The sequence below is a fragment of the Dermacentor albipictus genome, chromosome 5, assembly GCF_038994185.2.
Source record: "Dermacentor albipictus isolate Rhodes 1998 colony chromosome 5, USDA_Dalb.pri_finalv2, whole genome shotgun sequence".
Taxonomy (NCBI): domain Eukaryota; kingdom Metazoa; phylum Arthropoda; class Arachnida; order Ixodida; family Ixodidae; genus Dermacentor; species Dermacentor albipictus.
The window spans coordinates 83,531,589-83,556,679 of NC_091825.1; the positions used below are offsets into that span (position 1 = coordinate 83,531,589).

The 25,091-nt window shown below is 45.8% G+C and overlaps 1 protein-coding gene and 1 non-coding gene across 7 annotated transcripts in view; one reads left to right on the forward strand and one right to left on the reverse strand.

Moving 5' to 3' along the window:
* Positions 1-25,091, forward strand: part of LOC135905795 (lipase 3-like) — a 54,250-nt gene that overhangs the window by 16,765 nt on the left and 12,394 nt on the right. For 3 of the 6 annotated variants that reach the window (XM_070538490.1, XM_070538491.1, XM_070538494.1), the window contains exons 1-7: positions 1,760-1,933; positions 5,451-5,552; positions 11,653-11,875; positions 13,395-13,506; positions 17,393-17,543; positions 17,700-17,792; positions 24,653-24,808. In XM_070538490.1, coding sequence (XP_070394591.1) covers positions 5,454-5,552; positions 11,653-11,875; positions 13,395-13,506; positions 17,393-17,543; positions 17,700-17,792; positions 24,653-24,808 — 834 coding nt within the window. In that variant the 5' untranslated portion in view covers positions 1,760-1,933; positions 5,451-5,453. Of the gene's footprint in view, positions 1-1,759; positions 1,934-5,450; positions 5,553-11,652; positions 11,876-13,394; positions 13,507-17,392; positions 17,544-17,699; positions 17,793-24,652; positions 24,809-25,091 lie in introns of those variants that run through there. The other 3 variants (XM_070538492.1, XM_070538495.1, XM_070538493.1) reach the window with 3 other exon arrangements.
* On the reverse strand, positions 14,544-14,616 carry TRNAT-CGU (transfer RNA threonine (anticodon CGU)). Its single transcript has one exon. It is a non-coding gene; the product is annotated as a tRNA-Thr (tRNA).

Consider the following 25,091-nt stretch of genomic DNA (forward strand, 5'->3'; position numbering starts at 1 on the left):
CAGGAGCAGACGCCGCCTCAACATAAGGCACGTACCCACTTGATCACCACCGTCGTCAACCTCTTCATCGCTACAAATTGTGCTGGCTGCTTATAAATGCATGCTGCGACAAAAGTCGCGCTGCCGCAAACGGATGTGAAAGCTGTCAGCGAAAATCACTCTGCGACGTGCGTGGCAGAACGATTTTTTTTCGCCCCAGTCGCACCATGTGAATCTATACCGCTTTAAGTAGGTGTTGTAGGTGCCCCCATTTAGTGAAAGCTGGGCGAAACAGTTCCTCGTGACGGCACGTGCACTCGGTGATCTGGCAGCTCGCGATTTTCTTCTTCTTGAGATAGAACACACCGGGGAGACACTATTGAAACGCGTGGTTACTTGACTTCTTGTCTGGCCGTCTCGCTCTTCTCTCCTGGCTACAACACGGTGTCAGAAGAACAGGCACCACCAACGGATGGCGGCTTCTAGTCATGCTCCGTGTGAAGAACCACGCCAGCAAGGAAACGCGATGGGGCAAGGACGTCAGGCCACAAACAAATTCCGCGTCTTCCTTCTCTTTCCCCGCTCCTTCTCCTCTTCGTATGTACATACGCGCGGTTAAAATAGTTATTAATACTCGTTTTATTCCGCGTTAAAGGCGGTACAAAAGCGCGTATTCTTGGCTTGGTGACTTGTGAGAACTACTATAAATCTGCTAGGTTAATTACAATCATTGTATAAAAGTACTTATACACGCATTCCTGAGCATTAGAAGCGTGTTTTACGAGAATACGCGGAATGCTTGCTCGTTGCTCTGAAAAACGTGAACGCGTTAAACTTTTTATTTGGAGGAAACCAGGCACACGTTGTGGGTGGTGTGCGGACAGAAATTGAAGAGCCGGTTATTTATGCGTTTTATGAAACAATCCTTCTAAGTGCAATACAGCCATTATGCGAAATGTTTCTTGTGCCCATGGTTGAAGTGAGTGCGGCATCGAGTCAACATTTGGCAATAAGAGATTGTTAGGGATTATGTGCCGCCCAAGTCTTAAGGTAATTACTACTCAGTAAATACCCATTATCTTCCTATCTTTAAGCGTAACACGAAGCGTCTAGAAAGTTTTATCGGGGTACTCGATGAACTGAACGTGACTCCTAATTCACTTTGGTTGAAAATAGAGCATACCTTCAGAACGATGTGCGGACAAAGTTTAATGCGCGAGGGTTAATTACCGATTTAGCACCAAATTACTTGTACCAACGCTGAAAAGCGCTAAACGCGTGTTTCACGAACTCCGTAGGATGTTTGCGTGCTGTCCTGGCAGAAACTAGTGCGGCGCCTGGCTCATATTTGGTGGCAACAAGGGCCACATGCTGGTGTCCGCGCAATGTCTAAAGTGTTTAGGTCAATTACGGGGTTTGCAATCATATTTTGAAGCATTCGAGAGAGTTACGTGCACGTTTTCCTGGTGTCTTTTGCCAGCCAAACCTGGCCACAAAGTTGAATGTTCGTGGGACGGGCGGACATATTACATAATATATAACTTTAGACTTCTTGGTTTAATTACAAACATTAGAAATGACTTATATAACTGCACGTATAAAACGAAGTTTTTCAAACTTGGCTTGCTCTTTTATAAAAGGTCGCACTTCTGAAGTGTTTACTTTCCTTGCTTTTTTTTTCTGCCTGGAGATTACCGGATCATGCGTTCCTATAATCTGGTTGGATAAGCCGCGAGAAACGGCGCTACCGCCCATATAATAAAAAGCGGAAGCGCACAGCTCTGCGAAGCAGCGGTGACCTTTCGCGTGAAGGGCCGGTCTGGTCGCCGCCCCTGCCTGACCCACCCCGCTATGTCCCCGGCACAGCCTCCGATAGTGGGCGAGCTGCGAGCCAACATTCGCGGGCGTCGCGGGCGTCGCTTTCCCAGGCGAGGCCGCTTCCTCGAGTTACAAGGTAAGGAGACGCTGCAAAGATACCTATAGCCGCATGCCCAGTGCCAGGGACTGTGTAAGGCGCGTGTTCGTGTACAAGAGAGGGCGTGTGTCGAAGGAGTCCCTGAACAAGACTTTGCGATGTGGTGAAAGCGGTGAAAGAGGTGCGACGTAATGTTAACTGTCTTATTGCGTCCGATCTACCCTTTCGACTCCCTATAGTCGAGTTCAATTGCGACATCCAAATGACGATTCCGTCTTATGTAAAAACGCAATACAAAAGAAAAGAAAAGAAAAGCAGAAGCATCTTTTAAAGCGAACGTATAGGGCTGAATTTCTTGCGAAAATAAAAATATGGAACAGTTACCTGAGGTCGAATTCACGAAGTCTTTAGTTTGTGACAACTGTTCGTCATAGGGCGGCCGCCTTTGCTAATATACTTCGTATTTTCCCAATGACTATACCGATTATTAAATATAACAAATTCGAAGCATAACGATCCTTTTGATGACATTAGCACACTCAGGATACTTCACGCGCTTCTCGGTATATATCTATGCCTGGACCTAACCGTTTTATTGCGATAGCGATTATATGCCCACTACAGCCACATTTTCGCCGTCGCCGCGTTGTTCCGTGTCAAGTCCAAGGGCCATAACCCCCTCGCCAGGCGTCGTATGCTGTATGTGCGAGCGAGAACACGCGAGGGAAGTTGACGGTCGCGGTTCACTCCGGCGGGCGCTGAGAAAGAAAGCGGAGAGCAAACGCGCCGTCTTCGTCGCGAGAACGGCCGTGGGGGAAAGGGAGGCAGGGGGGAGGCGAGGGCGTTGTGCTCCGGCGAAGGGGAAAGGACGATGGCGGCTCAATCTCGCGCGCCATATATGGAGGAAAGCGGGCAGGCAGCGCGGGAGGGGAGGGGCGGCTTCGACTCCGCCAAGTGCGTAACTTGCACGGTCGCGCACGTCGTGTGTGGAAAAGGATGTGCAGACGGTTCACACCTTTGTGAACGCTGCGTTCTTCACGCTCTGGCGTTGACGCGATAGACCGCGGGAAGGTCACTTCGTTCGCTGCTGCTGCTGCCGCGCTTGCTGACACTAGCGTTTTGACAGCGAGTGCGCGTGATCATCGAGTCTGATGTGTTCATGTCTGCTTGTGCGCGCTGAGTCCATTCTTGTTGATCCACTTAGTAAGCGAATGTTTCCAAGTTTACACGGTCGATAAAACTACTGTCCTTGCTTCGTGTAGCTACCTACTAATTTGCTATCGCAATCGATGCTTCACTTTTCGGGCGAAACTGCGGCTTTCTTTCTTTTATTTCCGCGAACGTGGACCCCTGTATATGTGCCACTCGGTATGTGCCGCTCTTCATCATAATCATCATAACATATGGGTGTGTGTGTCAATCATCTCGAAACGATAGATGGGCGATGAACCAAGATTTTTTTTTTTACTCTCTCAGCTAATGTTCGCCGATTTCTGTCGCTCAAATTCCAGAAGGCATCGCCAGAATTTGGTAAAAAAAAGAAGTAAGCCATTGTGCCCCACCAGGAGTACGACCCACAGATTTGAAGTCGAAGATTCTACGACTCAGTCACAACCTTTATTTCATTCTTACTCTCTTTCTATTCTTTTCTTTCTTTCTCTTTTTTTTCGTTCTTGCATTTATTGCAGCGAGTGTAGCATCATATGCGAGCATCACACATGGCATTAGAAGCACTAAAAAAAAAGAAGATTGGTACCCTCTCTTGCTTAGTTCTCCATTGTTGTCTCCCTTTTATGTGCAAATATGTATGTTTTCTTTATCCGTTGCCATGGTTATACATATCGTGCCCTCACCCGCTCCACCAGTGCAGTGCAGCAGCGCAGACTACTGCGTCTGGGCAACACTTTGTCCTCTTGAGCGGTCTTTAAAGCCATTTTCTCACGTCATGCTCTCCTACTCATCCATGAACCAGCTCCATGGTGAACGAATATAAACAATACTAGTGGCAAGCAACGTAAGGTTGGATAGAAATAAGGAGGAAGAAAGACCGAAGTCTACTTATCCACCACTAGGGAGCACCACGCAAACAATGGCGACTCGGATTAAAAGCCTCACTGCCAAAACTGTTGTCCTTCATGAAAAAAGATTACTTGCGTGCATCCGTAATTGTTTACTCCAACCGATACCACATTAAAAAGTACAAAAATTAACAGCACTTACTATTTCACCAGCTATCCGTCACCGCTTCGCATTAAGGGCAAAACTGAAACTTTTTAATGCGATAGCGTTAAGGGCTCTGTGCCGCAGAAAATCCGGTGTCGGCGTCCTGCGTCGGCGTCCAGCGTAGGACGTCGTTTCGCCGCACATATGTTCGCACCACTCATACACGGGCCGTCCATGTGGCGCAAGCAAGTTACTAAACTAATATAACTTCTCAGGCTAAAATACATAGAAAAATCGTAAAGTACGACTTTCACACAACCGACAGACATGATAGCGTCGGATTGTAATTTGACTATACGAGAAAACATAATTCTGTTAAGCGAAAACTCAGACATCCCTTTTCCAGCGTTTCTACTAATCATAGACCGACCACGGCGTCCGCCATTTGCGCGCGCCGGCGCGTGAATATCTTGGAGGCCACGGAGCGGCGCGCCCGGTTCCTTGCAATACCTCCAGATGGTGCTCACTAACGCCGCATCGCAGCCCACTCAAGAGGCCATGTTTCTACCAGAAAGTCCGCCCCCGTGCATAGCGTTGATGGCCAGCGTTTCCCGATAAACATTACGGTTACATATGCTCCAGTTGCCGGGAAGCGTGAGAAGCAGTTAGGGATCTTTGAATGCTATCGCGTTCCACTCCTAAAGGCCAAGCTTAAGCGTCCTCCAAATTTTTTAACCCTCCTGTCTTTCCTATGTTTTGTTTGAGTAAGCGACAAGGAGTGGCATGCATCACTTAAGATGTCACCATCTTCCATACACACATTTCATTCAGGAATAAAAGAGGTGCGAGTCCATTCATGATATGTAATGGAAGCACATATTATTAGCGATGGTGTTCAGCCGGGAGCCACTCAGTTCTTACGAAAAAAAACGCCTTGTGAATTCAGGCCAAGAAGACGATAGTTGATAGAGGGGGGAAATGCAAGAACTTTGATGTACACTGTAATGCAATTGCACGTTGCAGAACCACGGATGATCAAAGTCAAACCGGGGACCTTCGTTACGGTTTACCTTATCAGAGCCGAGCCACAGCACAGCTTTTCGTGAATTCCAACAATACCTGTAACCACGAATTGAGTACTACAACTTCATCCTATACACTCCTCTAAATACACCTTATCTCCTGGAAACCAGGGCCCGAATTAACAAAGTTTTTCATTCGTTAGTGCTCCTTACCATCGGCCGGCCGCATTCGTTAATGATATGTTCGTCATCAGGATTGGCTAGATTCATTTCGCTTCCGGTCATTTCTACCGTGAGCATTTTTCGTGAATGCGGACCCAGATATGCCCAAGAAAAAGAAAAATAATGGAGTCAATGTTCTGTTTCCAAAGGTTATGACACCGCAGTTCTGCAGCACCATGGCATTCGTACTGTGGAACATTCGTTACGCTCGCAGCAGGATTTATCTCGACCCGGATGCGTCCCGAAACGTGGTGAGTGAATACCACTTACACAGCGTTCATTCGATGCGAGCGAGCCACAACGTGCAATACGTACAAGTGACGGCCCCTGTAATGGTCTCTCACACCTAGCGCTTCGTGTTACTAAGCTTTAAAAAAATGTGGGGTTTTTACGTGCCAAAACCACTTTCTGATTATGAGGCACGCCGTAGTGGAGGACTCCAGAAATTTCGACCACCTGGGGTTCTTTAACGTGAACCTAAATCTAAGTACGCGGGTGTTTTCGCATTTCGCCCCCATCGAAATGCGGCCGCCGTGGCCGGGATTCGATCCCACGACCTCGTGCTCAGCAGCCCAACACCATAGCCACTGAGCAACCACGGCGGGTCGTTACTAAGCTTAGTGGTAAAGAAAAAGAAAATGAAATGAAATGAAAGAAATGAAAGAATGAAAAAGAAAAGAGGGGAGGCAGGGAGCTTAGCCAAAACAAAAATCCTGCTTGCAACAATACACTGTGTGTTGGCGGAGCGGGACGTAAAAAGATAAGGCGGAAATGGAAAGCGAGAAACAGCGCACATGAACTCAATCCCTGCTGTTCATGGCACGGGATAACAGTTAACGTCTTTCAGTGCTAACGTTGCTTGTGCAGGTTTTAAGCCCACAAGAATTGCAACAATGCATCCATGTCCCTGCACTGCGATGTCCTGTGAGGGCATTAGTTGGAAATAATTTGTTCTGATAATGGTATGTTATGCGTCCGTCGTCGATTCGAGCTAGCGTAGTCGCGAGCGATTATCTCTGTACAGTGTGGTGAGGACAGCCGCACAAAAGTGTCCTCACGACCACAGTCCTCCCAAGCAACGTTGCCAGCCATTTCAATACAACAGGAAAAATATTTTGTAAGAGGGAGAGAGATTGTCTTTCATGAGAGAATGGCAGAAAATGTTACTTAACCAGGCTGATCCCGCTAGGCTACCTTGCAATGGAAAAGGGGTCTGAAATATGAGAAAGAAGAGAGAAGTTCACACTTTGCACTGGTACACACACAATAAGATTTTGTAAATGCTACTCCTAACCATAGCCGACAAGGCAGAGTAGCATGGCGTCGCTGGAGTTCTGGTGGGATGCAAAGGCGCAGTAAAGATTCCAGGCTGTGCAGTGGGTTCCTTTGAAAACTTAGTGTGTTCCACACAGAGAGCGTGGTGTCTCGTGGCCGCCAAATATTCCAGCTCCATCTGACTGTGACAATTATGTCGATTATATTGCGCTGTACTCAAGAGATGAACTAACAGCGTTCTCGGCAGGCTCGTTACCCGTGATGCCCCAGTGACATGGAAGCTATTGAAACCTGATCTGGCGTCCTTTCTCGGGCAAGGTACGAATGAGATCTCGGACCCCGAGCACCAGTTGTTTGTGTGGTCCACGGCACAGGGCCGGCAGCAAATACTGCAGCGCCGCTTTCAAATCGCAGAATACAGGCCATTGTCTAGGTTCACCTTGGCTGACAAGACGAAGTGCAGCGCGAAGAGCTGCCATTTTCGCAGCCGTAGATGTCACCAGGTAGCACGTGTTGAATCCGAACATGGTAACTCGCTTGGAAAGCGACCGTTCCGACAGAACTCTTGAAAGCAGCCGAGTATAAAAGTGTCCTTGTCGATGTAAGTACTTATCATATTAAAGGAGCTATACTTAAAGCTGCTCAAGAGCAAGAAATTAGAGAAATCAAATTTTTGTCTGATTCCTTGTACGATGAGGTGCACTCCGGGTCGAATTGACGGCTAAAGTGACGGAGTGAAGTTCGATGGAAGATTCGTGGAATGAGAAGCATTGTAGCACAGAATCACGTCGACGGCCTTTCTAGGCGTAGTGAAGGTGCAAGGTGGGAACGGACTCGGGAAAGGTGCCTAATGTGCATTCTCAGCACTTCCACCACAATGTATGTTCTTGTTGGGCGGTCCTTGGCGATTTCAATAGTTGGTACTGTTGATGCGCGTCTTGGCAAGCCGAGACAAACCCCGAGAGCCCGAGCTTAAACAGGTTGTAGTGCACGAAGCCTCGTCCTGAAAAAAAACGGTATCTCAAGAAGCACAGAGTGTCTTGTAAAATTCCAACATAGTATGTCCTGGCATACTCCAAGTTTTTCCGCCTAGAACACTTACCAGTTAGTAAATTGCTTCCCGGTGCTCTTTCATGCATGCCCTCTGAGGGCTCCAGGGGAGGTCTCTATCAATGAGTATACAAAAAGATTTTGAGTTCTTACATAGCAAATCTCCCCGTTGATGAAGACGGCGCGCTCAGGATGCCATTATATTGCGCATGAACTCCACCAGTGCAACTTTTCTCATTAAATATGCTTAGTGGTAACTAATCTCAGCGTATATGCGCCCGAAAATATATTGCTGCTTACTGCAACTAATATTCCTAGTGTGTGCAACAGAAAACAGGTAGTTTTTGTATACATACATAAGATCAACCTATTTGCATCACACCATTTCTGTAGCATGTCATAAAATATCCTAGCTCTTCCCGTTATATATATGTCACCCATGTCACTTACGGCTTTTAAGATGAACGGTCGCCAGCTTACATGATATATTTGCACCTTGTTTATATTTTAACGATATCTTGTATATTAGGTTGGAATGAAATGGGCCCCAAAATACTTATTTGGGAAACAACAGATGTGAGATAACTCGCCCGAGGTTATCAGTTGTTCAATTCAGCGTATCGGCTTGGAGCGTAGAGTTAACTTGGAATCAGTGAAATGACGTTTCCACGAATTTTATAATATTCTAAGTTATCTAGCCACATTCTACCTAAAAAATACCTAATGTTTACATCTTATAAAAGAAAGTAGCCCAAAATAAACACAAACACCATGAAATTGTACGAAGAGAAAACACTCGTTTCTTCGTACCAGTCCAGATGACTATGTTTATCTTGAGCTACTTTCTATTCAAGGGTATGTCTAACACACGAGGTAATCAAAATGTTTCATGGTAGAGTCAAAATCTTATTTTCAGTGTGTTGTAATGTGGTTTCCTTACGAAAACGCGATATAAAACACCGTTTTTCGGAATCATCTACAGTGGTCGCTTCCGCACCTTCGAACATGTTAGTGAGGGATAAGCGAAATCCTGCAAATAACCTCACGAAATCGATTACAATTGTCTTAACTAAACGTTTTTCAAACGTTGCGAGATTTTCGCATTTTGACGCGAATTAAGCCAAGATGTACTGACATTGTGGCGACATTGGGACCACAATGTAACAGTTTTTGAAGTCGTGTGATGAACAAGTTTTTCTCAAAGGGACCGCGTACAACCTGCCACAAACAAACTTCATTCGTAAGTCAACATGTTGCTCGGAAAACAACATCCTACCTTCGCGCCTCCTTCGTGTTACAAACATCTCCGGAATAGCTTACAAGCTTCTGGCTTGAATATTACAACTTCGTGCATGAACGACACGTTTCATATCCGCTTCTCATTGCTGCACTCAGCCTCTCCATTTCATCCGCTTATATCCGCCATTATATCCGCTTCGCTGAACTTATATATATATATATATATATATATATATATATATATATATATATATATATATATATATATATATATATATATATATATATATATATATATATATATATATATATATATATATATGTATATATATGTATATATGTATATATATATATATGTATGTTTGTCAAAAAGCACGAAAACGGGGTTATCGACCGAGAGGATAGTGATCAGGTCCTCTAAGCACAGCGAGATTTTGTACATTGGCACATAGTTTTTGTTCAGAGCAAACAAGACCATGAAATCACAACACACAGAAAGGTATGAAAGTAGCCCAAATGACATACAATATTTTTATTTACTGTTTATGCAGCAACAGGTTTTGATAAGGAGCATAATCGCACGCGCCCACGAACAATTTCTGGCTCACAAACACATCACCTCAGCGCCTTTGAGGCAACTTCTATTTTCTCATTCCTACTCATTCCAGTGCGAGGCGTTAAGTATAATTGTGGTTCATACCATACTACACGAAGAGCCCTCCAGCCTGCGTCCCATTTCGTTGCGATACCAATAAAATAGGGACACTCCAGGCGGATTTTTTTGCCATCGCGTCGGCACCACCGTGCTGCCCCAGGTGTAAGGCGCATGCACGGTCTGCTTAAGGTTAGTAATGTCGGTTAATGATTAACCGATTAAATGTATCCCACAAAAAGGTTAATTTTCATCGATGTTCACCTTTCATTTAATCGACCTAATCGATGAGACCTGTTCGATTAATCGTTGTCGAGAGTTTGACAGGAGTGGCGCGAAAATTTTGAAGTCCTGCTGCAACAGCGGCGCACGAGCAGTGTCTGTTGCACGGCTGTGGTAGAGCGATTGTCGACTGTTTTACCGTGTCCCTAGGGATGGCGAGCCGAGCGCTTCGCCTCTCTTACCCCACGCTCCGCCCGAAGCCTCGTAATACAAGGCATGCTATAGCAACCCAGTCGTGGATCGCCGTGCCTCTCCCAGTCCACTAAAGACGTGGCACAGCATGCGCCCCGGTTTGGAGCATGCATGAAGACATAGCGCTGGAGTTCGTGTCGATTCCAGCAAATCTATAGCGTCCGAGAATATGTTCTCGCATGCAGCTGGTGCACCCATTCAAAGAAGGCGTTGGTTTCCCCCAAACCTCCCCGCCAAATGACATTCCTTCGATCTCTAAAAAAGACCATGTAGTTTAAAATCCTAAACCAGTAATTTTCTTTTCCCCTGTGCATACTGCGATTTCTTGTATATTTCATTTGAACTTCACCCTTCTTTTTTGCCGTTTTTCTTATTTCTTTTTTAACTGCACTGCACGGCGATTCACTAGTGCCGCGTATGTTACTTACCTCTGCACTGAGTGCCATTCTATAACGTATATTGCTTTCTTTTTTTCGAAATCCACTAGTGCGAACGATAGTTAGTCGTTAACAAGTTAAAGATTATTCTTTATCAAACTTTTACACGCATATGTTCTAAACTTGGTTCCGCCTGTCGAACATTAAATAGGGTCCTACATAACTAAATAACCATGTTTCAATCTTTCTAAGGTTGCGCGAAAACAATTTCGATTAATCAATTTATCAATGAGAAACCCTGCATTGAAAGTGAATAATCGATTAAAGGCTATAATCATCATCATGATTTTTATTTTCGCCACTCAATACAAGGTGAAAAAGGGAGAGCCGGAAAGAAAGCCGAAACTTGTTCGGCTTGACAAAGCTCCGGTCTCCCAGACAGGCACGGTAGCGGCTGGTGTAGCAATACAATCACGCATAAAGTGTGGATATAAGAGTGTTTTCAAACCCAAATACATATAGACACTTTCATGTTATCACATAGAAACTAGTTATAATACAGCTGTGTAAATGATGAATGATTAATCCTTAATCGAATAAAAAAAATAATCGGCCATCCCTAGGTCTGCTCGGCCAAGGCTGCCAAGCTCTCTCGGTCCGCGAGTCGTGTATTGGTGGCCACGTGATCTGCTGCGGGGGCGAAGGCAAGCTGAGAAGGCTGGCGGCCTGATGCGCGCCGTCTACCCGCGCGCACAGTGTTGAAGGCCGCGTGGGAAAGCCTAAGCAGCGGGGTCCGCGCTCCGTGAAGGGCACGTGGCTTGCTGCAGACGCTAGGGTGAAGGGCAAGCAGACATAGGCGAACTCCGCATGCTGGCGACTTCATGCGCGCTGTCTCCCCGCGCGCACGGTGTTGGCGATCACGTGTTATGCTAAGTTTAGGGTAAGCGACACAGTTGAAAAAGTGCAGGGAGCGGCAGCACCGAACGTTCGCTTTGGGACGAGCACGCGCTCTCCACGTTGTCAGCGCTCCTCAACACGCCAGCGTTGCGACCGCAGCAAGTGCTTGTGATGATCAAGTGAAAGCCGTTGATGTGTGTCTTTGGGTGCGTGAAACCACTACACGTATGTAGGTAACAAGGGCATGTTTACTGCAACTTATATTGTCTATATAACTACGAGCCTTACTTTGTGCTATTGTCTAATGCTGTGCTATCACTATCAATGCGCTGCCTTTCGGGCGAAAGTGTGACTTTTTTTCTTTTTCTTTTTTTTTGTCGCTTCAAGTCTGAACTGATCACCAGCAAGGGCTACCCCGTGGAAGAGTACACAGTGAATACTGATGACGGCTACTTGCTGCGTGTGCAGCGGATACCCTGCGAAAGAAACGACAGCGCGCAACACAGTAACTACAAAATCGCCAGCGAAGGCAAGACACCAGTCCTCGTCCTTCACGGAACGGCCATGTCGTCCGCTGACTTTGTTCTCAACTTTCCGCATCAAAGTTTGGGTGAGTTTGATCCTTGTCGTTTAACTTCCCGAACATGTTTCTTACTGTGAGGAGAGAGGCCGTAGTGGAGGGCTGCGGGTCACTTTAACCACCCGACGTTTTTTTTTTTCTTTTTTGACGTATATGTGCACATAAACTCGTAAGTACACGGGCGTTCTCGCTTTCTACTAACATTGAAGTGCGATCGCCGCCGTCGGCAAACGAGCCCACGACCTCAAGTAATGTTGTTCTTGTTGTTGTTGTTTCAATACATGTTCGAAAATGTCATGGCCCCAGAAGCGGCATGAGACACACTTGGTACATTTTAATCCTTCGATGATGACGCAACATTGACGGCAACGACTATACAGAGATGACGATGATATAGGACGACGACGGCCGCGTGGCGACGACGCTAAGGTAACAACCACGGCAGCACGACAAAGGCATTTTGGTGACTGACGTTAGAACGAAGCGTTGTCTTTGTAAGAGACACTCACAATGACTGCTCCGCTGATAGCCGCACTGCGAACGACCGTGTGTCGGTGGACCTTGAATTATCCAATTTTTTAGCTCCGTTTTGTGACTCCGATAATCGCTCCACGTCCTGAAATCTCTCACCTCCGGCTTTTGGACTTTCTTTATTTTGAATTTTACTCCCATCTCTCTTATGATTGCGATTTAGAATATGTGCTTTGAATATTACAATTCAGCATGAAATTACAGAAGGTAATATTTAAACTATTATTCGTGAACATGTTAATTGCTCCACAATCTTGAAATCTTGCCACCGTCACCTTCAGTTCATATAGTCTGGTTTCGTCAGATCTTATTCCAGCCTACTTGTCGGTTTGACAACGAGGATTTTAATATGTGTCCGGTGCTTGAGTGCGATGTGAAGGAATGCTTTAAGCTCGCTTTCCTAGAACATTATAGCATTGCGCAGTAAAACATCCGTGTACTGATATTTCAGCGCGCTTTAAATCCATACCCCTACACTTTGGCATGCTGCATAGCTATGCAAGGTTGACGCTTGAAATCTCATCAATGCCTATTATTTTGACAACGAGTGTGCTGAAACTGGCCAAAAGCACAATTTGGAAGTGAAACCAAAACGCATCAGGTAGATGCTTCTGACATGCGCTTTTTGTTAATACTACCAGCTGCCATTGCGCTGTATAGCATTCACGACTATCAATCACATTCTCGTCATTCTGTGTGTCATTCAGGCTGATGTGCTTACGCCTTCTGTGAGTTACGACTGTGATTTCAGCATAGGCTGAGTGTATAATTGCGTCGGGCTGTGGCATAATCAAAACGCACGGATGTTCCTAGTTGCATGTATTTCAGATCCTGATAATAATAAAATAAATTTTGATGCGGCACATATTCACTGTGTACCCCTTTTTTTCCCTTGTGTGTATTTGTGTATATATGAACATGTGTCTCATGCAGCTGTTTTTCTGTTCGCCAAACGAAGTCTCCAGGCGACATTCCGGCCAACCATATTGCAAGTTCTTTTTTTTTTTCATCTTTGCAGGATTTCTACTCGCTGACGCTGGCTACGACGTTTGGCTCGGCAACTTTCGAGGCAACATCTACACTAGTCACGCTAGATACTCTAGAATTAACCCCATCTTCTGGAACTTCAGGTCAGTCCAGTTCTCATCAGCAAAGCAAAAAGAAAAGAAAACCATTTCTCCTGAAGCATGGGCTTATATATAGGCACTTGAGCCTCCTCTTCAAAGGACTTTGATTCAGGCATACAGTAACCATGGCAGAAACTTAGGTATTCTCTCTTACATAAGGCCTCCATCAGTAATCATCCGTAAGGCAGACTAGCAAAACATGTAAACCAACTGAGTTTGAGTAGGCACTTCACCATGCATCCCGACATGATGGACATATAAAAAACTTAACTTCAATAAACGCCGCCAACTAGAGAATGCAAAAAACAAGTGACGCAGCTAGGGCTACTGTTCGTGTCCGTGTCGTTTATTTACCCTGCCGACCGATTGCCACAAAGGATGCCAGTATAGCCACGAAAATTTAGCATCCATGGCGGGTGGCCATTGATGCTTACCCACGCTGCACCTTTTACAGTCGATAACTTGTGTACAGCGTACTTCTAGCGCGTTGAAGGTTGTCCTTGCATGCCTGCATAGCTGGTTAAGAAGTGCATGTTCGTCGAAAGTGGCTTCTCCACGACAAAGTGCACTGTGTGGAGAAGTTTGTTACATGCATTTCTTTCGTTCGGTGGTCTGCATATCTTTCTCTCCTTTGACTTGCCCGAATTCTTTGGGTCTGTGCTGGACGCGCTGCTTGATATGCGAGTTAAAATTTGAAACGCCACGCGTGTCGGCGACACCGTAGGTGCCGCTGAGGTTGACGTCAGTGTACGTAACCGAGCACGCTACCATGCAAATGGTAAGCGTCGTTATATATGAGTACGCAAAAGCGCGTTAGCCGCAATAAGACCTGGACCCCCTCTATCCTGAGAGCAGCGCTTAACAGACTGCACCGTCAGGTACGGGGTGCCTGTTACTTATATGAGCCAAAGTGGAATGAATATCATAAGAGGCCAACAAACACTCACACCAAGGACAACATAGGGAAAATTACTTGTGCCTAATAAACGAAGTAAAGAAATGATAAATTGATGGAAATGAAAGTGGACGAAAAAACAATTTGCCGCAGGTGGGGAATGATCCCACAACCTTCGCATTACGAGTGCGATGCTCTACCCATTGAGCTACAGCGGCGCCGTTTCTTCATCCACTGTCTTGGGTAGTTATGTTTCCTAGTAGAACCCTGGGAGTGTTAGCCAAAGCCACCACTCACAAACCTTGGCGGCGGATGTGGAACATCCTTTCTGCCGCAGGCGTCACGAGAACGTGATCACGTTCTCGTGACGCCTGCGGCAGAAAGGAAGTACTCGAGCGTTTTTGGATTTCACCCACGTAGAAATGCGGCTGCTGCAGTCGGGATCGGACCCGCGACCTCAAGCTCAGCAACGCAACGTCATAGCCATCGTGGTGGGTTCTGTCTATGCAAAGGTACGTCGATAAGGTCCACCCAGCAGGATCCCAAAAGGAAAGTAGAAAAATATACATACATACATACATACATACATACATACATACATACATACATACATACATACATACATACATACATACATACATACATACATACATACGTACGTACATACGTACGTACGTACGTACGTACATACGTACGTACATACATACATACATACATACATACATACATACATACATACATACATACATACATACATACATACATACATACATACATACATACGTCATACATACATACATACATACATACATACATACATACATACATACATACATACATACATACGTCATACATACATACGTCATACATACATACGTCATACATACATACGTCATACATACATACGTCATACGTCATACATACATACGTCATACATACATACATACGTCATACATACATACATACATACGTCATACATACATACGTCATACATACATACATACATACGTCATACATACATACATACATACATACATACATGTCGTCATACATACATACATACATACATGTCGTCATACATACATACGTCATACATGTCGTCATACATACATACGTCATACATGTCGTCATACATACATACGTCATACATGTCGTCATACATACATACGTCATACATGTCGTCATACATACATACGTCATACATGTCGTCATACATACATACGTCATACATGTCGTCATACATACATACATACATACATACATACATACATACATGTCGTCATACATACATACGTCATACATGTCGTCATACATACATACATACATACATACATACATGTCGTCATACATACATACGTCATACATGTCGTCATACATACATACATACATACATACATACATACATACATACATACATACATACGTCATACATGTCGTCATACATACATGTCGTCATACATACATACGTCATACATGTCGTCATACATACATACGTCATACATACATACGTCATACATGTCGTCATACATACATACGTCATACATGTCGTCATACATACATACGTCATACATGTCGTCATACATACATGTCGTCATACATACATACGTCATACATGTCGTCATACATACATACGTCATACATGTCGTCATACATGTCGTCATACATACATGTCGTCATACATACATACGTCATACATGTCGTCATACATGTCGTCATACATACATGTCGTCATACATACATACGTCATACATGTCGTCATACATACATACGTCATACATGTCGTCATACATACATACGTCATACATGTCGTCATACATACATACGTCATACATGTCGTCATACATACATACGTCATACATGTCGTCATACATACATACGTCATACATGTCGTCATACATACATACGTCATACATGTCGTCATACATACATACGTCATACATGTCGTCATACATACATACGTCATACATGTCGTCATACATACATACGTCATACATGTCGTCATACATACATACGTCATACATGTCGTCATACATACATACGTCATACATGTCGTCATACATACATACGTCATACATGTCGTCATACATACATACGTCATACATGTCGTCATACATACATGTCGTCATACATGTCGTCATACATACATGTCGTCATACATATCGTGCATCAACTGGGCCCACTGGCGGTCCTCTGCATCGAGTTCACACCACTTCAGCCAAAAAGCATTCCATACTTACATTTCCCTGTGCAGGGTGATCTTTTTTACGCACAAGCCCCGTCTGTGAAGTCGGCAAGATTGAATTGGAAGCCACCCAGCTGGGAGAGAAAAGCGAGCGCCGGAAGATGAGGGTGTCTGGAAGTGGAAAGGGGGAGCTCGTGGCGGAGAGGTAGAGGTGGAAAGAGGCGGAGGCGCGCTGGGTTCACCTGCTCTGGCAGTTGCCCCGGGTGCGCTATGGATTTGCCGGGCTCGTCTGGCGATCGAGAGACCGACCGCCGAGCTAGTAGGGTGGAACACCAGCGCAAGCGGCGGAGGCCTTGCGCGTAACGACCGACCGTGATGTCGTTGACTAACGCCGGGCACTAGCTGAACGAGACCAGCAAAAGGCGTGGGCTAGACGTCCCCAGAAGACTCCAGAAGAACGTGTTAGGCATCTTGCGACAATACGGGTGTGTCAAGCAAGACGGCGTAGCTTAGAAACTCCGGACCAGCACTCATACGCTTGTACGTAACCTGCGTTCACAAAGTGAAACATCGCTATACTTTTCTAGGTATGTTACGTACTTAATGTTTTGGTTTTGTGTATGCAAATAAAATTGTTGAAGGGTGATTTTCATCACTCACTACGTAGCAGCGGCCGCTCTGGTGCGACAGTTGTGCAGGAAGAATTCCGTATTATTGAAACGCAGGAAGGCCCGAAAAAAATTTTCTAGCCTGCTTCAAAACTGTTTTGTCTCAAGCCTACGAAATTGTTAATCAGCGCCATTTTGTTTTAGTTTTGATGAAATGGTCAAGCACGACCTGCCGGCTACGATAGACACAGTGCTGAACCTGACACAGCAAGAACGGCTACAGTACATCGGCTGGTCTCAAGGAGCTCAGGTTTTGTTCGGTTTGCTCTCCGAGAGACCTGACTACAACCGTAAGGTGAGCCTCCAAGAATTCGTGTAGATGCTTCGTGATCTTTTGTATTTGTAGTTACGTATGTTGACAGCCCCTTATGGTCGCTTCTAGAGCTCCCATTATTTTCGGGAGCGAAATATGGTGTTTACATGAGCTTAACACGGCGCGACGCATTTCTAGATCTCACTTTTCACCGCCATGGCTCCAGTTGCCTACCTGGGACGAATGAGGACCCCTTTGCTGGCATTCGAACCGTACGCTGACGTCATAGCGGTAAGTTCAAACTAATACAGCCCGCGACACGCATTCAGTGAGCAAAACGGGAGTGATTGCTTCTTGTTCATGTTGTTGACACTGTATTATCATTTGGACACTCGACCAAATACGCCCAGACAAGTCCAACGGTGACACCTGGTTTAAGTAAGGAAAACTCGAGAGCAAAAGACGCTTTCGTGCAGTACCCACGACGTGTTCCTTGCGGTGCTACTATCATTTGTGGCATTCATTCGGCTAACTTTATCTTTTGGCTGCGTGAAACGTACGTACGTTAAAAAAAACGACATTCTTCCGTCTAAAGCGTAAAGGCTGATGACGGACAGCTTAGATTGCGTTGCGATCGAGGACAAGTAAACGCAGTGAAACCCCAAAATACAAACTACGCATATTCCCGCCGAGTCCACGATTGATTGGCTAGGCTGCAGCTTTTTACTTTACTCCTTCCAAACGAAACCTGCAACTGAATATATGTTCCCAAGACGACTGCATACCAACTAAGTCAGTAGCAGCAACGTGACTAGTTGGCGAGTTGATTAATCTCGAAAGTATATTGCAGTAGGACGAATGGGACAATGAGAAAAAAGGCATACACAACGCTAGTTATGTTGCTTATGGCTTTTGTGATCGGGGGTCCCAGCTGAAGTGCTTCAAATGACTAGCCCAGATTTCAATACCCACTTAGGCTTGTCTGTTGCCGGGAGGTTGCGGGAAGGAGCACTACGGAATGGAGATCTTATAGCCATTTCTAGCAAATAAAATATTTTCGCTAGTGCTACAAAGGCCTGCAAGAAACTCTCCAACACTACTTCGTTCAAGCTTAGCTAGCGATTACCAGACGTTACGACATTTTCTCATTCAGGGGAACGACAGGCAGTGGGCCAAGAAAATGAAACTGATGACCAGGAAAATAAAACGTGACACAAGGGCGACACTGGACTGTAGACCTATAAAGAAGGCTGTTTGTCACTTATAAAATATATTGACAACTCGGGGCAAGATTCACAGAGCTATTTACCCGAAAGAGTGCCGATCACAACAGAGATATAGATGAAAAAAGGCAGTTCCTAATAAAAGCGAACCTAATAAAAGGGTCTCAGCCAAACGACAGCTCTTACTAGGAAGGCTCTTCACGAACCTGACCTCAGTTTTTGCACACACATACCGCCAAAATTAGCCACAGTTGTACGGTGGAGTGGTAGCACGGAAAATGAAGTAGCATAGATGGAGTGAATGCTGTTAGGGAATCAAAAAATGGCTGCGGCAGAATGTTTATTAACGTCCGAAATTTTCAAAATATGGCAGCGCCTTCTTTTGAGACATTGCCTGTGCTCGACATGCGTCCTAATACAAACCTAGCGTGGTCGCGAACGCAGTCCATGTTAACGCTGTCCAGCACCTACAAGATGTTCACGTTTCCCGGTCCAGTCTTTCCGGGCCTGTATTCACAAAGCGGTTCGACCGCTAGAAGTATTTACATGTGACTTACCGTTTTTGTTGAAAAAAGTCTTCGTAAATGCATACCTGTGAATCAGCATAGTGCAACGGCATTTTTTTTTTTTTGCGATAGCAATTATACGAACACTCCAGGCTCATATTCGCTGTTGTTGACGCTATACTGCCCTGAATAACGCCCAAATGGGCGAAGAAAGAGCGGCCTGCGGCCGCGTGTGTTCAGAGTGCGAGGGCAATAATGCGAGGGCGAGCAGAGAAGGATGCTAGCTTGATGCGCGTTGTCTTCCCGCGCGCCGAATCCGTGTTGGAGGTCGCGTGAGCGATCCCACACTGCTCCATAGCCACGCCTACGGCCAGGTTAGCGGATGAGAGCGCGTCTCCTCCTCCAGCCCGGCTGCGGCTGCCCGAGCGACCGAGAGCACACGCGGCACACCCGCCGAATGTAGCAGGTCATCTGCTGCAGGCAGTGGCGTAGCTAGGTGGTCTTGCACCCGGGGCCCATAGGTCTTCTGTCAGCCCCCCCCCCCCCTCCTTCGGGTGTAGTCGAGGAAGGCGAGGATGTCGACAATTTGCGGGTTTCAGCACCACCACAGCCACCTTGGATACCGCGCACGTCCCCCGGGTCCCCCTCTCCTTCGCTTTCTTTCCCAGAGATCGCGAGTGCAGCAGGTATACACGCTGTTTTTTTCTGCGCCAAGTAACACAAGATGCTGCACTGATAACTTGTGATAACCGCATGTGCGGCATCGTGGAAAATGTGACTCACGTCACAGGTAACAAAAAATATCTTTATAAAGCTTTAATTACCAATTTTAACGGCAATATTGCATTTGCAAAAGTGAAGCACGACATTCATATCTTGCCCTACAACAACTTCACAAAGGTCGTCGTAGGTGCTATGGCGCGCAGTATTTTGGCTGAGGGCAGTCCTGAACGAAAGCGAAAATTAAATTGTGTGTCAGTGACGCTGATCTCCCCATCCTATTAGAAAATGCCACCTGTCTTTCTGCGGTGCGGGCTCCAATGCTATGACTATTGCGAGTTCTCTTATTCTGATAAATAAAGCCTTGTTTTTATTTGCTGCTATACGGACAAACGTGATTATCCGAGCTGCGGTACCACCACAAGATTCGGAACAGAATAGAGCACGCTTGGCGTCGATTCTTGGCGTCACCATAAAAAAAAATGGCCGTGATGAAGTCCGTGCCAGCAAAAGTTTGCACTACTGTTGCTCTGCACTCGCAATGGAGATGATTGAGGGATCAACGTCACTGGTCCACTATTTAATATTTCTGTCGCTGCTGCAACACTGGGCGCCGCCCGCAGTGCCAATGTACTGTAGGCTGTGGCACCCAAAACGATTCTGTTTAAGAAGTTATCCTTGAGGTAATAATATGACTTAATAATATGGTAATAGTAATCACAAAGACACATAACGTCATAGAATATCGGGAAATATTATCACAAAATTTATCTTTTTTAAATAAAATTCCATGTAGCTGACACAGACACTGTACTGTTGACATGAAGTCGCGCAACAACAAAATGATAAAGAAACCTTTAGCTAGGACTAGGCGAAATATCATATGTTCACCGCGAAACTGACAAAGAACTAATGCAAGGATTCAAAATTGATAAATAGAACATTGTATACATAGTGCCGCTGCACAAACCATTGTGGGACATCGAGTCTTTTGCACTAAAGTAATGACCGGTAACGACCCATTTCCTTCAGAAGTTCTTTTTCCGACACTTCGCTTCTGCAAACTCATGAATTACATTAGTATGGATTATATATTTTTTGCGTGTTCTTTTTCTATGGTCAGTATCGCCGAGTTTGACAGAATTTCATCACTCATGGTGGAGCGCAGAGACATCTTCATCAGCTTTAACTTGAAAAAAGATCGTGAGGAACAAGCGAAAGATAACAGTAAGTAGGTAAGAAGTTTCATTTGGCGATAAATTCCAGGAACTCCAGGCACCGAGTCTGAAGACGACCCAGAGAATCCCATTCGCGACTTTTCGCGGCCACACTTATGCAACGTCGCTCTCAACGAACGCTTCGCCGTAAACGCGAGCGCTGGGCGCGCTCGTTGAACGCCCTCTCGCTGCTGTCTTTGTTCGTATTCGCTGCGCGTTCGGAAAGGAAGAGGGACGCAAGAGCCTCAGCGCCTTATAACGCCTGACTGTATGCTTAGCGACACCTGCTGCCAGCATGAACGCACGGCATGAGCGCACCCCACATGAAACGTTCCGCTAAGGCGAGTAGTTCAGCGACCATTTTTCGAAGTAAATTTTTTAGTCCGAACATTCGCGCAATTATTTCGTGGGGTGTTGATATAGCTGCAACCGACAATTCTGCGGCGCAACGCATCGGGTACATGAGCTCGGTCTACTGGATACCGGAGCATGCTTTGCCATTTGAGCCCAGTCAAGCCGGCAGAAAGAGGGGTGTCTTCAGACGTATATGACACCCCCCCACTGGCCCCTTGCACCCGGGGCCCACGGCCCCCCGGCCCCCCCCTGTTGCTACGCCACTGGCTGCAGGTACCAGGGCGAAGGGCGAGCAGAGACGACTGGTGTCGTCATACGCGCTATCGTTCCGCGCGCCTACTGTTCTAGCCCGCGTAATTTGAGTTATGGAGACGCGGCACAGTTGAAATTGTGAAGCGAGTGATAGCACGAAGCATTCGCTTTGAAATCAAGCACGCGCAAACACTGCCGCCGGCTCTCTTTAACACGCCAGCGTTGTGACATCGAATGCTCACGCTCATCGAGTGAGGTCTGTTCATGTATATGCCTGTGCGCGCGGGACACCATGCCTTTCTAGCTAGTAAGCGAATGTTTACTGCAATTTGTACAACCTAAATAACCATGAACCTTACTTCGTGTAATGATCAATACTTTGCTATCGTTATCAACGCTTCTCCTTCCGGGCGAAACTGCGACCTATTTACACCACTCAGCGGTTCTTTTCCGACCCTCAAAACAATTTGGCGTACCTGCTTGAAAGCGTACCGCTTTTCCTGCAGGTTCTTTTAGGGCTTTAGTAGGACGTTCTGGCGGACCAGTTGGTTCATATCTTCAGACGTTTCTTTTAAGTGCGCGAAAAAACGAGGATACACGATGGCGACAAATGCATCTGCAGGCCACCTGTCTCGCTGTTACCAGAAGTCAATTTTCTGGTTTATGCCGAAAAAAATTCCTTTTGGCGGTCTAACGTCTTTTCTTTGGTTTTTTTTTTTTTTTACTTTGGCTTGTTAGTTGTAGGCGTTTTATGCTGCGACTGGTGGCCGAGCGTTAGTTTTTCACCAGGCTTCACTCTTTCCTTAGCCACGTTTGTAAATTCCATCACCGTCACCCCCACTTCTATGATTGTTCTCAGTACGCCATATTCGGGCCTTTATGCTTTCATGACGTCATTGCCACATTTGTTCATCGGTGTGATATTCCCTGTTTGTTGTTATGCTGTTGTCGTTGTTGCCTTTGCATTTTTTAAATGATTTTATGCCCTCATCCTTCGCCTTTGCACTGCTTTTTTGTTAAGTGCCATATCCGTTTCCTTCACATGCTCGCGGCCTCTCCCTGTTTTTTCTTCCTCTGCTCTCTTTTTTCTTAAGTTATCTCTCCCTCTTTTGACGATACTGTAAGAATGACTTACGGTTATTTCGGGGATCGCTTGTCGTAACCTTGGTCTACACAGTTACCCAGCAGATAATTTTTTATGTTTTTATGTTTATCGGCAGACGCGAAAGTGACAATGCGGACACGTGTAGAGGCTTCTGAATGAAATATATATGAATTCAGTAAAGTGGAAAGTTGGGCTAGTTGGTGAGTGATCATCATACCTTGCCTGTGAAGCAGCGCACTGACACGGACACAGTGAAGACAAGTGTCGTCTTTTCCTGTTTGTCTTCACTGTGTCCGTGTCAGTGCGCTGCTTCACCAGCAAGGTATGATGGAATATATATGTTGCTTGCTTACCAAAAATACACAGTTGCCAGTCTGCGCTTGTGTTGTGGTGTGTGGTTCTTTCATGTGTTCTCGTTTTTTCGCGCAGTTAAAGGAAACTTCTTTTACGGCGCACGGTGACTGATAGAACGCTAGATCAGTTTTGCAACCGTCCACTATATATATTATTTTTCTGAAGGGGGGGGGGGGGGGGGAGGGCGTGCGCTGACTGATCAGTAGTGATCATACTATGTTTTCTGGTAATTGTAGCTCCGCGATTGGTTATTATCCCTACAACAGCAGTTTTGGTCCGCTTATTGGGCTGAAATTGGACTCTCTCAATATGGCTCATGTAAACTGCTGGCTGGTGAAGTTTGGCGAAGGTCGAGTCCGGCTGAGTCAATCCGCCTGCGCGCAGTAGGCTTACTCAATCAGCTCGACCTGCTGTGAAAGTTCATTCAGAATGGTGGTATGAAGCGGGCAACCACGATTCAGAAGCTCTGTTCACATGCTCTGTTGAGTCGCCAAAAGGCCGGTTGGTGCTGTGATCTCAGGCTAATTTGGGTGACTGAGCACCGTAAGCCTGACAGAAACGATTCCGAGTAAACAAGGCTAACTAGGGCCTCGTCATGCTGACTAGTGTAAGCCGCCAGCTCATTTATACGGGCGCATCTCTTCTTACCTACTATCGTGAAGCTATAAAGATGTGTACAGCAGGTCACTTAGCACCCCTACAACCCAACTAAACAACTGGCTCTGAAAATCGTTTAAAGTCAAGTTCACCTCCTTAACCGGAAAAATAAAAAAAGCTACATGATCGAAAATGTAGGCCCGTTAATGAATCGGGAACAGCTCAAGATTAGTGAGTTATGCAACTGGAAAGCTGGCAAGAAAATATACACGTCCTTCTTGCTCATACAAAGCAGTGCTAGGCAATATGTAGGAATTGTTATGTGCCAGACAGTGGGACAATGCCGAAGATCGAACCATGCGGCGTAAGTGAGCAAGAATAAATTGTAATTATATTCTTCCTTGTCCCAAAATAACGGCGACAACAGTTAATTTCTTTATTTACAATGGTACCACACTCTGTAAACCTCAGTCAGTAAGGTGTGTGTTTTTGAAGCACAAAAACTGAAAAAAAATTCGCTATTGTGATAGAGACCCCTGCTTTACATGAACTTTTTCTGGCAGTTAGTTGTCCATCTGTCTGCCTGCTACCAATGCGACCCTTTCAAGCCTTCAACCACAGATTTTGGGTGTCGCCCTCTCTTTCTCTCTCTTTTTCCCCATGCGTGCTTGCGTGCGTGTGCGTGTTTATATGTGCGTGAGCGTGTTTATATCTGTTTATATTTGTTAACACGTTTTATTTGTTTTAAACACGCGCGTGTTTATATTTGTTTAGTTTCGCAGGAAGAGCGTGATTACAACCCCTCCGACTCGATCTTGCGCAGACATTCCTCAGACTTACCGGAAGTGGAGGAATCATGGTAAACTCGGCGCTGACGAAGCTCGGGGCCAGACTGATATGCGGAAGTGACTTCACAGTAGACGTGTGCATCGCAGGGCTAGCGGTACTGAACGGCATCAACTGGAAGCAGCTGAACATCGTAAGTGGCACTTATAGTGTACATCCTTCGACACTCGCACCGGTCAGCCTACGACAGACAAGACAGCGTTTCCGCATTCCGTCCCCGCGGGAATTTGGCCGGAAATCCTGCCCCTGACCTCGTCCCCACAACCGAACGCCACAGCCATTGAGCCGCGTACTGCGGCAGGCGAAAACGTGTCTCTGACAGCCCCACTAGATACACACGCACCGAACATACCGAGCACGCAAGGTCGCACTTTTCACGTTTCGAATGGGAAGTACAGCAGAGGCATCCGATGAGA